Source organism: Sebastes fasciatus, chromosome 11, assembly GCF_043250625.1.
Source record: "Sebastes fasciatus isolate fSebFas1 chromosome 11, fSebFas1.pri, whole genome shotgun sequence".
NCBI classification, from domain to species: Eukaryota; Metazoa; Chordata; class Actinopteri; order Perciformes; family Sebastidae; genus Sebastes; species Sebastes fasciatus.
The window spans coordinates 24,784,592-24,800,624 of record NC_133805.1 but is presented as its reverse complement, the minus strand read 5'-3'; the positions used below and the strand labels follow the sequence as shown (position 1 = coordinate 24,800,624).

Here is a 16,033-nt window from a genome sequence, read left to right as displayed (position 1 = left end):
TATTTAAGTCAGTGAGAGGCAGAGATGGAGGCCAGTCTGAACCTGCCTGACGACATCTTTTAAAGGATAGTTTTGAATATAATATGTGAAGATATATGTTTATCTGCTGCAGTTACTTGACTCATATCTATGATTTCTTCAGCATATATTATACTACCTTGCAAAACATGTCTGATAAAGCTGTGCTTACTGAATCAGTTACAAGTCATGACAATAGGAAACTCAGCTATTTTACAATTTTCTTCAAATGTCATGTTTTATGTGACAAAGTCATATTTATTGTTGTCCAATAGAAAACAGTAAATCCTGACATTTGACTCAGTAAGGCTCTCCTGGGGGTTTTGGCACCTTTTTGTAAAACATATCACAAAACCACAAAACAGTGCACAATACTTTAATGGTTTTATTTGTATATTAATTATGACAATAATAAATAAATCATAAATAACCTTGTCATCAGTTTGGTTCCATAAGTCATTAGTTTGCTGACAATAAGTGTATCAAACTCCATCCGTAAGATAGTAAATCTGTTTTGTAAACTTTGAGACAGTATCCTTTAACTTTTTCTGTAATAATGTAAAGTTGTTTACAAATGATACAAAGAACTGTTCATTTACCATTTTGAAACAAATGGATTGCCGGAGTCAAACTGCTACAATCATTACAGGAGATATAAAGAACTGCTCATCTCGTGTGTTAAAAATCATCTGTTACAGTGTGACGACTTCACTCAAGAGTGAAATCGTTGGCAGTGGTCTCAGAAAAAACTGCAGTCTGTTTTTTTATGCAAGTCCGAGGACGAGTCCATCGGACAACTTAAAGATGCTTCGTTGTTCCTTGTTCAAAAGCCCGTCCTCCTGTTTCTCTTCATCCGGGTCCAGATCAACACACATCCATTCTGGGAGAGTCGAGATGTTAACGTGTTGTTTATGCGTCTTTCAGAGAGTTAATGTGGGCACACAGTTTGAGTGCAGGTCCCAGTTTAAGGTTCATGGTGCTGACCAGGTGGTCCTCTGTTAGAAGCAGCAGAGCCTGTCCATCTATTTCCTGGGAGCGAAACTCCTCGGCTACGTCATGACCACCTGGAGACAAGAGAGGATAGAGACTGAATACAGTGTCCCCTGTTCATTTAGATGCATTTTGTTAGCTGATATTTGCAGAATTACTTATGTATATACATATATCATATATCAGGTTTATACATCAACATATGTATTCTTACAATGTCATAAACAGGCCTGTATGCTCCAGCTTTAATGGGACAATTTACTCAAAGCTTCCGTTGCTGCCTTGAACATCTGCTGGCATAAATTTGATGCACATTCACTTTATGTCCTTGAAGGCAGCAACAGTGTTTACAATATATACGAAGGAAAAACTGCTTAATTTGCTTTAACAGTGAGAAGAAAAGAAGAAAAGTGGGCCAACTACCTACTACAGCTGGGCAATATGGCCAAAATCTATTATCCTGATATATATCACGATATAGCATGTTTTCTGGTAATTCAATAAAGAAATATGAAATAACCACATGGTTTTGTATACTCCTGTATGGTGACAAATGAAAAGTACTGAGTAGTTTATCATTTAATTAAGAACTTTAGTGCCAAATGATCAGATTGTCTGATAAATTTGAGTTAGTATGTGCTTTTTATTAAGAATTTAGAAAACATAATTGTGTATCATGATATTTCTATATGATTCCATCACAATATGATGATTGAAATTTTGATTGGCTTATTGATTAATTGATTAATGTTTCAGATGTACTTTTATAAACTGTTAGGTAGTTGGTAGTTAAATTTATAGAGAAAAATCATATTTCATGTTTTGTATACAACAATTTTAATCTGTAAACTACAGCTGTCAAATAGTGAAGTAAAAAGTACAATATTTCCCTCTGAACTGTAGTGGATTTGAAGTAAAGTACAAGCTACCTCAAATTTGTACTTACATACAGTATTTGAGTGAATTTGCTGCTGATACACACAACATGTACTAAAGTACTAAAGTGTTACCTGGCAGGGAGTTGATATAAGAAAACACTTGTTGTACGTTCCACTGAGACGGACAGCCGACGTCTTCTTCTCCATCAGAAACACTGATGGTGTCTGTAACCGGCTGCTCCTCCTCTCTGTCCTGCTCTCTCTCCCTCTCTCGGTTTCTCTCCGCCTGTTTCCGGAGCCTGGTTGTCATGGGAACGGGAGGCTCATCTTCATCTTCTTCCTCCAGCTCTTCCTCCTCTCTCAGTGAACTTTGCCGGGTCTCCTCTGAGCCAAACGACCCACGAGTCTGAAGACAAATCAGACAAAATGTCAACTGTGTTATTAGCCTTAGTCGTGGTGGTCTAATTATGTTTTCCAAATAACATTTCTACTGTTGCATGGTGGGTAATTACCTTAGAGAAGTGTATGTGAGTAAGTGTAAGTGAAGAAAGTGTGAATTTAATGAAAACGTTTTATCATCAAATTATGGTTTTACTGTATATGTTGCTTGAGATGCTTTTCCACCATGGAAATATTAATACTTAAAAAAGCATAAGAGTGTTCCATTTATTAACAAGTATTATTAAAACGATTAAAGTTATTTTGAAAATGTGTTCACAGGCCAGAAGTCTCCCTCAACACTTCACTGCTGTCTGATGCAGCTGATCCCCAGAGAGCAGCTCGTCTCAGAGGACCAGTGATCCCTGCAGCGTTTTGCTCCGTGCATCAGGTCAGTGATATTAACTGACCTGTCTCAGAATATGTTCTCTGGAGGCTCCGTTGACTCTGCTGCTGGGGGGTCGTCCTCTTCTGCCCATCGGCCTGTGACCCCAGCGACCCGCTCTCAGCACAGTGATACGCTTGGTGCAGCTCACACTGAACCTGAACACAGAGAGTCAAAATGTTAAAGGGGACATCATACTTGCCAACCTTGAGACCTCAAAAATAGGGAGGATTCCAAAATGAAAGTTTGAGTTTCAGAGACTTTGTTTCCTGCATTCTGGTGACTTTTAAAAAATGAAAATAGCAAAATAATAAGTACACTACAACAGCATTTTTATCTTAAATACTTTTATATTATATATATTCATCAGTTTTCATTCCTTCATTAATTGTTTGCCCCTTGGAAAGAGAGATAACTGGTTGCTCGGTGTGTTCAATCGTAAGGCAAAACGTGTCGGATGCTCTTGGAAAACTGGGAAAAAAAACAGGATAAACAGGAAGGCAATCCAGGCACTCCAAAATATCAAAAAAAGTAGCAACGAGGAAGAGAATATATTGAAAAGCCTTTATTGTAGTGGCTAAATCATTTAAAAAGCCAACATGTTTCGTCAGGGCTTTTTTTTTGTAAGCACTGACGAATTGCCTTCCTGTTTATCCAATGTTTTACCCCTGTTTGAGTATTTGTTTCACTTAGTGCTCTCCATTTCTTTCTCCGTCTCTCACTCACTGAAGGTCCTTTCAGACACAATGTGACAACGGCATCACTGCGCTCTGAAACCTGTTATTTCCAATGGCTTGCACCGCGCAATGATGGCTTTTGGGCGCCGCGCGCTGTGATGTGCACTGAACCACAGCGGTGAGCGCAATCAGCTCTCTTCTGCAAAGGTTGTGTCAAGAAGGTAACACGTAAATTGAGAAACTCTCGTTATGTTATAGTTATGGTTAGGTATTGACCTCGTTTTTTGCAAGTTTTTGCAATTTGGGGGCACGAGCTTCTGCCAGGACATGACAGGTGTTGCTATATTGTTGTCCGTGTGGAAACAGTAGTGCTTATACACGCTGTAGAGTGCCACAAACAGGTTGTGATGATGAAAAGGAAAACATTTTTTTAATAAATTGGGAGAAATACGGGAGAATTATGACCCCGGGAGATAAGCAGGAGATGTCAATGAAAAACATGAGTCTCCCGGGAAAATCAGGAGGTTTAGGATGCTTGTGCACATCAATTTGGGTATCTGGAGTTCCTACCAACCCACAAACTGTGAAATAAGACAACCCAGTCAGTTTTTTGTGGGCTGCCTAGATTAAAAAAAAAATTTGATTCAGCAAGCCATTCAGATTTGGTTCCCCTTCCTATGTCACGTGCAGGCTCATTAGAATATATCGCCCACGACTTGAGAACTACCTTTTCAAAGGTGCACCATATTTTACTCATAAGCCAATCAGAGCAGACTGGGCTTTTTCTGGATGGGGTCTTAAAGAGACAGGCGCTAAAACGGAGCGTTTCAAACAGAAGATGAATATAGGTATATTCAGACAATCAATATGAGAAAAATGTGTTTTTTGAACATTAAAGCATGTAAACATGCTCTAGTAGAAACCCAAAATACAAGTTTGAGCCTGAAGATGAGCATAATATGTCCCCTTTAAATTAGATTCATACTGCAGATGATCACACGTGTGTAGTGATGGCACTGCAGTCACGACATCATTCTCGAAGCCCTTTGAGATGTTATTTGCCTGTGTGTACTGAGTGCAGACAGTTAGACAGGCTTTTGCCATTGAGCACTGAGCTGATAGTCTGCATCTGGACTCTTTGGTGCCTGGATGGAGACTCAGAAGGAAACACTTGAGAGACTATTTCTTATAACCCAAATGTAACTCAATGGGTTCCAGATGTCAGATGATGTGTCTCACCACCATCGAGACAGACGGCATTTTCAGTTTACTTGTCTCGTTTGGTAGAGGCTGCCTTTTTAAAAATCTGTATTTATACAAGGAAGGATGCTCTTTTGCAGCAAAACCCTGCTTTTTATCATTCATTAGGTTCCACCCAATGTGTTGTTGACCTCTGAGCAGCTCTAGTGTACCACACTCTGCAGTAAAGTGCATGTTCAGGTTTTGATGGATGAGAGAGTTACTCATTATTTCCACATACAGTGTGATAAACTTCAAACTAGGCAACAAACTTGCATTAAAACAAAGCTGAAATACCTAATGCTGCACCAGAGTCTCTCTTTAAAATAATGTTCATCCAACATTATCAATCAATAAACTGGTTGGTGTTATTCTGTATTTTTCTTCCATGAAAAGATCAAAACCAACAAATGCGTCAGTGCATCTCTCAATACTTTCTGGCTTCCCTACCTCGTCTGTGATCATATGTCTTTAAATCCTTTTTGATTCATGGTTTTCATGTGTTCAAAGTATTCAAAAACATGGGAGGAGGAAAATATGTTAATAAGAATAATAAAATAAAATGATAAAATAAAATATATGAAATATAAAAAATAAAAATACAGTAAATTATTATTATTATTAATAATGTAGTTTTTAACAAATGTTACTCAAACAGAGGAAATAGAGCATTTGTTGGGGACTATTTTCAGCGGTGGATTAAGACACATGCAGTGCTGTAGTGAGTATTTCTAGCATCAGGACGATGTATCCGTTGCTCCTAAAGTAGTGTTATTATGGTAAGGATGGCCTCTGAGCGAGGCGAGCGGTGTTACCACAGCTTTACACGTGGCGGCTCACATTACCGCAGTCTTGGAGTGGAGGGGTACTCAGTTGGTTGCAATCTGCAACCATATCATTATATGCCACCAAATCCTACACGCTGTACCTTTAACATCAAATAAACACTGAACAACAGTACAGTAGGACTGGTTACCTGCCAGTGAAATAATGTGTCCATTGTTGCTTCTTTGATTCTGAGACATTGAGACTGCAGGTTTTAATCAGCTCAACAAAAGGAAATGAAGGCTTGTATAACTTAGCACTGAATTCATCATTTGCATCAATTGAAATATAACTTATTATAACTGTATCTATAATGCAGCTGTACATTTTCAGTACTGGATTGACGTGACCTCAGAGAACCAGACTGATGCTTGATGTTACTTGTGCTGATTAATTGAAGTGTGTGAGTGATTTATTTACCTTCTGACACACGTCATGGAGCAGAAGCGTTTGGAGCGCAGGAACGTGTGAGAGTAACCTCGACTCCCGCAGAACTCACACTGCAGCACACCGGCCACACTCTCCCTCGGCTCTGCAACTTCACAGTACCAGCTGTTAGTCACACACACACACACACACACACACACACACACTCATATAAGCATATATAAAGTATATACACAGACACACACACATCAGCTCACCAGCTGCTGCAGGGTCATCGTCTTCCATCTCTGAGTCTGTTGTATCCGACTGGTCAGCATCCAGGGGACTGTCCTCTGCTGTTGCATCCCCGTTGGTTTGGATCTCCTGAGATTCAGGAAGTGAAGCCTGCTGGTCTGCTAACAGCGAGGAGACCACCTGCATTAAGAGGCGCATTTAGAAAAGTTAAATCTCCCAAACTGACATGGAAAGACATGAGTTCTGTGTAGATACAGATGGAGTGCATTTTTATATGTCTAAATTTGACGCTCTCCCTCTGTGTGTGTTCTGTGTGTGTGTAATCTAGAGCTTCTCTGTGCTTTGTTTACATGCATGTGAGCGTGCCCAACTGGCTAGCCCACAGCCCAAAGCTGCTTACTTTTTTATTCTGACACCAGAATTAGACATTTTCTGATGTTAGCTTGAAATGTTCTCCATTATACCTGCACCGGAAATCTTTCAATGTTGAATAATAACAAGTACATATCATCAAACAGCGAAACGCAAGACAATCTCAATTTAAAGGGGACATATCATGCTCATTTCCAGGTTGATACTTGTATTTTGGGTTTCAACTAGAACATGTTTACATGCTTTAATGTTCAAAAAACACAATTATTTTTCTCATCCTGTCTGTCTGAATACACCTGTATTCACCCTATGTCTGAAACGCTCCGTTTATTGCCTGTCTCTTTAAGCCCGCCTCCAAAAAAAAGCCCAGTCTGCTCTGATTGGCTTGAGAGAAAAATATGGTGCACCTTTGCAAAGGTAGTTCTCAAGCTGTGGGCGGTATATTCTAATGAGCCTGCACGTGACATAGGAAGGGGAGCCAAATCTGAATGCCCACAAAAAACTGACTGGGTTGTCTTATTTCACAGTTTGTTGATTGGTAGGGACTCCAGATACCCAAATATATGAGCACAAACACTGAAAAAGTGAGTTTTTCATGATATGTCCCCTTTAAATTTTTTCGTGATATATCCCCTTTAAAATTTCAGGATTCAATTTCCCATTAGCTAATACATCCGACTGTGATAACGGTGATATTGCACTTCCAGTGTTCATACCGGGAATGGCTCCAGGCCCTCTCGGATGACGAAGCCCTCTATAAGGTGTGTGAGGACGTGGGTTGTAAGTATCCTGTCAGGGCTCCCCGGGACGCTGGCTGGGGAGGAGGGGGGCTGGCTGGGGCCTCTCACTGCTGCTGGCAGGACGGGAGGAGGTAGAGGAGGAGATGGAGGAGGAGGAGGGTTGCTGCTGCTGGTGGTGAGCTGGGAGGGTTCTTCCACCACTGGTGATCTGATCACTGAGTGACTGGATGGGATGGAGGATGAACCCAACACTGCTAAGAGACATAACAGATAACAGAACTGAGGGGTGTTTCCTAAAGCAAGATTACCAGTTAAACCAGACTTATTCCAGTAATTCCAGTTCATTTTCAAGAAATTTAGTTTCGTAAAGGAGGTTCAAATAAGTGTGACATAAGTTACCATGGAAACGTATTCCTCCAGACTAAGCTGGTCTCGGTCAGCTTAGTTTTCAGTGGCAGACAGACAATTTGACGGCATTTTAACAGTATTTTAACCAGTTATGTCACTTGTACAAAACAAGTAACATAAATTCAAATAATAAAGAATTTAAAGGAACAGTGTGTAGCATTTAGGGGGATCTATTGGCAGAAATGGAATATAACATTAATAAGTATGTTTTCTTTAGTGAATAATCACCTGATAATAAGAATCGTGTGTTTTCATTACCTTAGAATGAGCCGCTAAATCTACATAGGGAGCGGGTTCTCTTCACGGAGCTGGCCGCTATGTTTCTACAGTAGCCCAGAACGGACAAACCAAACACTGGCTCTAGATAATGCCATTCGCGTTTTTCACATTTTTGCGTCAGCCACTCTTCTCCTACACACTTGGCATGCGGGAGGAATTTCAGTTGGTTGCAATCTGCAACCTCACCACTAGATGGGCCAGATCTTACACACTGCACCTTTAAGCTTCTAAAAAATGCAAATGATCTTATTGTCTTGCTATAAAAAGAATTGCAGGTCATATTTGATATGTAAAATTTGTCTATAGTATGTTGCATCTTAAACATCGATACCTTAATTTTCAGCACTAATTTTAGCTCCAAACCAGCTTCATGTAACAGATCCAGGTTCAGATTTTTAGGTTAATTCAAGACGGGCTTTTCACAATAAGCTCTGTTTTTTTGAGCCAACTTTATGAAACATCCCTCTAGCTACTGAGGAGAGTTTGTAGGGTTTAAAGGGTTTGTATTGACTTCTTTTCTATTTTATTCTTTATCATAATGTACCTGCACCATTCTGCTTAGGAGGTCCAGTGAGAGGTGTCAACGTCCTGTCTCGCTGTGGACCCGGAGAACATTCATCTTTCCTCTCCACGGAGCTCAATCCGTTCACTTTGCATGTTTGCCCCGACTGAAATTCAAACCAAAACAAACCCTTCATCAAAATAACACATACTGTGAAGAGGCAAAGCGCACAAAACTTAACCACAGCACCTGGCGACTCACCGATGGAGTTTCATTGTGTCTGACCCGATGCACTTTCAGATTAACAGCTACTGTCTGTGGAGGTGGGAGGTTCTGATAGGGCATCTGGACCAGAGCCTCGGCTACTGGCAGCTCCTGCTCCCTCAGCAGCATCTGTCTCGACTGGATGGCCAAAGCCTGGATGGAGTGCAGGGACAGCCTCTGGAGGGAGGCCGGGGGGTTCTGGGGCAGCCTGGGGAGAACCAGAGGTGGAGGAGGAGGTGGAGGCTGGTTCTGCACTTGTGGGAATGAGGTCCGCCGCTGTGGGGCAGCTACCAGAGGAGGAGGCTGAGGCTGTACAGTGGCGGCTGGGATTGAGGTATGAGCTGAGGATGCAAACATGCTGGTGACAGACGGAGAAGAAGAAGAAGAAGAAGGGGCCTGGAGGTCATTGTGGGTATGAGACTGGGTGCTGGGAGTGGTCAGTCTTTTCACTGAGAGAGGAAGAGGGTTGGAGTTGGTGTTTTGAGGTGCTACTCTGAGGGCGATGGGCTGGAGATGCCGGTGGTTTGGAGCTCCTCCTGCAGCCTGCTGGAGGATGAGCTGGTGGTGTGCAACCCGCTGGCCCGGCGGACAGGACAGCTGCTGCTTGACCAGAGCGTGGGTCTGCATCGAAGAGTAGGCTGCAAGGAGAGCGATGCATAGACAGAAATGAAGAATAATAACTAACAAATACATAAAAGAAGTATCTCTTTTTCAAGGTTGACCTGAAAGTTATGACACCTGTCATGGTGTGGGAGTTAAAGGTCCAGTGTGTAGGATCTAGTGGTATCTAGCAGTGAGGTGAGTCGATCGCAACCAACTAAAGCCTCTCCCGTGTGCCAAATGTGTTGGAGAGCTACGGTGGCCGACGCGGAAACACAAATTCCTCTCTCTAGAGCCAGTTGTTGTAAGAGTAGTGTAGGTCATTTGGAGCAGAGTCAGTGCATAGAGTGTATGTGTACATGGGAGGTGAGTGGTGAAGCAAGAGAGAGAGAGCGACGGCGACGGGAGCGAGTAATGTTATCGTACAGAGTGTTTGGTTTGTCCGTTCTAGGCTAGTATAGAAACATGGTGGACTCCGTGAAGACGACCTGCTCCCTATGTAGATATAAAGGCTCATTCTAAATGAACAAAAACACGATTCTTATTTTCAGGTGATAATAAACTAAAGAAAACATACTTATTAATATTATATTCCATTTCTGCCAATAGATCCCCCTAAATGCTCCACACTGGTCCTTTAATTTTTGTTACTCTGATTAATTTGAAGCCAATGCAGAATTGCCTTCTTTCTACTAGCCAGTAGGGGGCGACTCCTCTGGTTGCAAAAAGAAGTCTGATTGTATAGAAGTCTATGAGAAAATGAGCCTACTTCTCACTTGATTTATTACCTCAGTAAACATTGTAAACATGAGTTTATGGTCTCAATCGCTAGTTTCAAGTCTTCTACAATTCAGCATGATGTTCATTTAGTAAATTATGGTCCCATTTAGAGTAGAAGCATAAAGCAGGTTATGCTTTTGGGCGTGGCTAACTTGTGATTGACAGGTCGCTACTATGGTGTTGTCCAGTCTGGGAGTTGTCAGTGTTTTCGTCTTACAACTTTAACCCTTTTTTAGTGTGTTTTCTCAATGCCAAACTCAAGGCTTCAGAACAGTTGTCCACAAACAAATGGGTGACATCATGGTGACTACATCCACTTATATACAGTCTATGATTAAGCCTGAAACACACTTTTTAGTCATCTTTCCTTTAAACCTTTTACATATTTGAACACGTTATCTCACCTGGCGTTATAATCTGGGGTCCTGAGGCCAGCCGGGTGACATCAGCCGGTCCTGTTTCTGTTGAGGGGTCAGTCAGCTGGTTGCTTCTCAGCCCACAGACGGACGTCTTGGATAAAGATGTGGTCGGAATCGGGGCTTGCGACTGGGTGGATGGCTTTAAAATCACGCCGTGGGCTGTGGCCAGAGCTCCAGGCAAGTGGGCGCGCAGAGCGAGATTCTGCACCTGAATATACACATAAAGAAAGTCACTTTTACACACTTTATAAAAGCCATGGATGGTGGGGTTGAACTTTATCAATGGTTCCTCTAACATTCATCAAAAAAAAAATATTTTGCAATGTGGCTCATGCTCAAGATATGTAACATCCTGAAGTCTATGATATTGCAGTCTTGTGGCGTGCAGGCATTGTTCTAATTTTGTGCCTGGCGAAGTTTGTACCTGAGAGGAGGTAGGTAAAGAGGAGCAGGAGGTGACAGCAGGGAGGTCTGATTGAACTGCGGCCACCGTGGCTGCGGGGGTTAGAATGAGCTAACAGGGGAAAAGCAAAAAGCAGGAGAGACAGGCGGCTACGTGGTTAGAAATAAACAAGTTGCATGTTGTGAGAAAACATAAGAAAACACATTCAGTCAAAATAGAAATAGGGCAAAAGTGTCATGCAGTTTTAAAGTACCAGTGCAAATAACGGCGTTATATATTTGAAAAGGTTTGTACCATCTGAGTGCGAAGGTACATCTGAGCTTGGTTACAGTTGGCCGGTCTGTTTCCCAGGAGCATGGCCTGCTGGGATATAGTGGTTGCAGCACCCGTGGATGTTTGGGTTCGGCCAATCAGCTGGGCTGTCACTGGAGATGCTGGTAAAGTAATCTGGATAAAAGAAAAGATGCTGAGGTGAATATTTGTGCTCAGGTCAGATTGATGAGAGTCGTAACATATATACTTACTGAGTTTTGGGGAACACCAGCAGGCTGATGAACCAAACCGCCACTGGATGAAGAAGGTGACTGGTGCCGCTGACAGACCGAAGCCTGAAAAACATCAGAAAGGCATCACACACCCTGTAGCTCACGTTAAAACGACTCTCCATGCTCGCACTAACACATAACAGACAACATCTTTCTGACCTGCTGTATGGTGGCCAGGCTCTGCAGATGAGGGCTGTGCTGGTGCTGCTGCAGGGCGGCAGTCTGCAGCATGAGGTGCTGCTGCTGGGCTGCGTACATCTGGTGCAGGTACTGGGCCGCCATGCTCTGAGGTCTGTGGATGGCGTGCTGGATCACCTGTTTGACATGATGGACACATCAAGCACTTAACAAATTCATTTCAGTTGGTTAGTCTTTTGAATTTGATAGACTTTGAAACTATTACCTGCCAATAGAGTCAAATAATGCATGCAGAGGTCCCAGGTACTGTCTATTACCTGGACTCCTCTTAAATGAAACATCTGTATGCAGAGGTCCCAGGTACTGTCTATTACCTGGACTCCTCTTAAATGAAACATCTGTATGCAGAGGTCCCAGGTACTGTCTATTACCTGGACTCCTCTTAAATGAAACATCTGTATGCAGAGGTCCCAGGTTTTGTCTATTACCTGGACTCCTCTTAAATGAAACATCTGTATGCACAGGTCCCAGGTACTGTCTATTACCTGGACTCCTCTTAAATGAAACATCTGTATGCAGAGGTCCCAGGTTTTGTCTATTACCTGGACTCCTCTTAAATGAAACATCTGCATGCAGAGGTCCCAGGTTTTGTCTATTACCTGGACTCCTCTTAAATGAAACATCTGCATGCAGAGGTCCCAGGTACTGTCTATTACCTGTCCTCTTAAATGAAACATCTGCTTGAAGAGGTCCCAGGTACTGTCTATTACCTGGACCACCTGCTAGTCAACACAAACAATGCTTGCAGAGGTCCCAGGTACTGTCTATTACCTGGACCACCTGCTAGTCAACACAAACAATGCTTGCAGAGGTCCCAAGTCCTGTCTATTACCTGTCCTCTTAAATGAAACATCTGCTTGCAGAGGTCCCAGGTACTGTCTATTACCTGGACCACCTGCTAGTCAACACAAACAATGCTTGCCGAGGTCCCAGGTCCTGTCTATTACCTGGACCGCCTGTCTGTCAGGTGAGATGATGCTGAGGGAAGTAGAGGGTGCCTGGGTGCAAGTGGTGTTGCCAGAGCTGACTGTTGCCATGGTGACGGCAGCTGATGTGGAGGGGGTGGTGGTGGCTACAGTCCTATTAGTGTCTGCCTGCTGCTGCCTGTCCATCTCCCAGGTCACACACCGATTCAGTACTGAGGAAACTGTGGAGGTCAAATACACATTAATTAACAGCAAGAAGTTAAATAAAACAGGATGGACCTGTGCTGCTGAGCTCTTTTGTTGTTTAGCAATTTTCTCTACTGTCAAAAACTTTAACTGAATCTACAAAACACCAGTTCTTTAAATACTGAAGAGTGGTTAGTCTGATATAAAAAACAAACAATCAGTGTTCATGCTGCAAAAGGTTAAACTATAGGCCTATGGATCGATCAGGTTTTTATTTTTTTATTTCCATATTATATATATCATTGACAAAACATACTCCATCACACTGCTAGGAGACTTGTGAGAGGAAGTTTGACGAAACCTAAAACTGTTATTTTTTAATTCAGCCATAATTAAAAGCTCTCTCTGTGATCTTATTTTGAAAATATTAATTAATTCACTGCAGCGTAAAATTGGTCCATTCCAATCTTCTTAAATTAAAGGCTATAGGCGGTGTTGCAGAGATATCCTGAAAACATTTTGTTTATTGAAATAGGACACATATTTTATTCCTTCATGATATGTGAAGAAAAATATACTGTATGTCATTTCAGTTTGGTTTTAATTTGCTATAAACCCACCCTTTAAGGAAAGTCACCCAAAAAGCATGCAAATAAAATTTATATAAATTCACATATATAATAAATGAAGATAATCCATCCACTGCAGCACTGAAATAACTTCTTCTGGCTCATTTAAAAAGTCAAAAGTATCTATATAAATCTATGTGCTGGCCTGATTATAGTAAATATAAGTTACCAAACTTTATTATTTTATTGTTGTTGTTTTTTTTGGAAATTCTTGGAAAGGTTCATGTTTAAAAAAATATTAAACAAACTAACCTTTGTGGTTCAGAGCATCTAATATATTTATGTTATTTTGGTCATTTCAATATAGAAAGCACAACTGAATCATTAAATTATAGCTATTTACACAAGCTAGAAACAAACGATAACATGAAGAAAACAGAGATGGATTCATGGCGTAACCTGTGAAAACATTGTTATGAATATAAAAAGGTAAATCATTCACATTATTGATTTGTTTTCCAAATGGGTGTAAAGATTATTTTGAGACAAACATCAGACAAAGGTGCTACAATACTAGAAGGGGTTTTAATTGCTGATAAAGCTGATAAATATATGTAAAATATTTTAGGATATGTCATAAACACTGATGTCTCTATAGCAGCTTGAATATTGATTGTTTTTTGCAATTAAGATAATCCATCCAGTGCAGCACTGAAATAACTTATTCTGGCTCATGTAAGAAGTCATAAGTATCCATATAAATCTATGTGCTCCCCTAAAAATATTATTATCATTATTATTTTGTTGTTGTTTTTTTTAGGATTATTTTTGGAAAAGTGCACGTTTAAAAAAACTAACTAACCAAATTATAGCTATTTACACAAATTAAAAACAAACAAAAATATGAAGCAAAACAGAGATGGATTATGAATATAAAAAGGTAAATCATTCACATTATTGATTTGTATTCTAAATGTGTGTAAAGGTTATTTTCTGCCACTATAACACATCTGTAAAGAGAAAAAACATCAGACAAAGGTGATAATATGAGTAAAATCATTTTAAGGATAATAATATTATCATCTTAAAGAGCTAGCTGTGAAATAGTCAAATGATTTGCCATATGTCATAAGGATAAACACTGATGGTCTCTATGGCAGCTTGAATATTGATTGTTTTTTATAATTAAGATAATCCATCCAGTGCAACACTGAAACAACTTCTTCTGGCTCATTTAAGAAGTCATAAGTATCTATATAAATCTATGTGCTCCCCTAAAATTATTATTATTATTATCATTGTTATTATTATTTTGTTGTTGTTTTTTTAGGATTATTTCTGGAAAAGTGCATGTTTAAAAAAAATTATTAAACAAACTAAACTCTGTGGTTTATAGCATCTATTATATATATATATATTATATATATTATTATAGCATCTCAATTTAGTCATTTCAATATTGAAAGCATAACCAAATTATAGCTATTTACACAAATTAAAAACAAATGAAAATATGAAGCAAAACAGAGATGGATTATGAATATAAAAAGGTAAATCATTCACATTATTGATTTGTTTTCTAAATGGGTGTAAAGGTTATTTTCTGCCACTATAACACATCTGTAAAGAGACAAACATCAGACAAAGGTGATAATATGAGTAAAATAATTTTATGGATAATAATATTATCATCTTAAAGAGCTAGCTGTGAAATAGTCAAATGATTTGCCATATGTCATAAAGATAAACACTGATGGTCTCTATGGCAGCTTGAATATTGATTGTTTTTTGCTGCAGAGCTGGTTCTGTAGTATATTAAACGACCTGCGGGATATTCTCGATAAACCCTGAACGACAACAGATGATCTTAAATGCACTATGTCCATAATGTAGGAGCCTTTTGGACAATAACACTGAACACATCAGGATGTCATTCAGTCAGTCAGTCTGTCTGTCAGTCTGTCTGCCTCTCATCGCTCAGACTCTTTCTGCAGCAGCATGCACAATCATTCACCTCCTGTCGGCGTTATACCTGCCTGCTATTGATGGACCATCAGGCCATCAGGAACTGACCAGAGCCCGGCACATTGTCCCAGTCATGAAGCCCACTGATGCGCCAGTATACTGTCTAAAATGGAGATTAAAAAAAAAAAAATCAGTCGGTACACAGCAGGCAATAAAACAGGCTGATACAGCACCGCTCGCAGTGCGGGAGGACCTTCCACAGCCACAGAGACACCACCGGGGAGTCAGCTGCATGCAGAGACCAGGAGAAAGGTTAAAATGTGTTTTTATATGCTTTTATTTAACTAACTTTCATCATGATGATGTCTGGTTAAAGGTTTTAGATATGCACTCAAAAGGAAGAAGATTAGGTTGATGGATTTGAGGCAAAAAAGATGCGTCACAAGACTATTTCACAAACTGATATATCACAGACACAACAACACAACCCTAGATTCAAGATTCAAGATGTTTATTGTCACGCCGGTTATACAAGTACAATCGTATGAAATGCTTTTTGCTGGGAAGCTCCATTAAGAATAATAAGTTATATTACAATTATAAAAGGAAATACTTTGTACAAGGCATATTAAGAACATATACAAGCATATTAAGAACATATACATATCAGGAAGTCTGAATGTACATATATAAGAAATACTTTGTACAAGGCATATTAAGAACATATACATATCAGGAAGTATGAATGTACATATATAAGAAATATTTTGTCAAGGCATATTAAGAACATATACATTAAGAACATA

At 40.2% G+C, this 16,033-nt stretch overlaps 1 protein-coding gene across 5 annotated transcripts; it reads right to left on the bottom strand.

The window, feature by feature from the left end:
- Positions 1-389: 389 nt before the first annotated feature.
- Positions 390-15,457, bottom strand: phc3 (polyhomeotic homolog 3 (Drosophila)). 5 transcript variants are annotated; one of them, XM_074651773.1, is made up of 15 exons: positions 15,299-15,457; positions 12,529-12,728; positions 11,543-11,698; positions 11,363-11,446; positions 11,133-11,285; positions 10,860-10,949; positions 10,421-10,643; positions 8,634-9,274; positions 8,415-8,538; positions 7,160-7,437; positions 6,095-6,251; positions 5,871-5,988; positions 2,735-2,867; positions 2,019-2,292; positions 390-1,082 (listed from the first exon to the last, which is right to left on the bottom strand). In XM_074651773.1, the coding sequence occupies exons 2-15, from the start codon at positions 12,691-12,693 to the stop codon at positions 928-930; spliced, it is 2,751 nt and encodes a 916-aa protein (XP_074507874.1). In that variant the 5' UTR covers positions 12,694-12,728; positions 15,299-15,457; the 3' UTR covers positions 390-927. The 5 variants fall into 5 exon arrangements, with proteins under 5 accessions (XP_074507874.1, XP_074507877.1, XP_074507876.1 ...); XM_074651776.1 differs by having other exon boundaries at positions 5,871-5,982; XM_074651775.1 differs by having other exon boundaries at positions 7,160-7,434.
- Between the last annotated feature and the right edge of the window lie 576 nt (positions 15,458-16,033).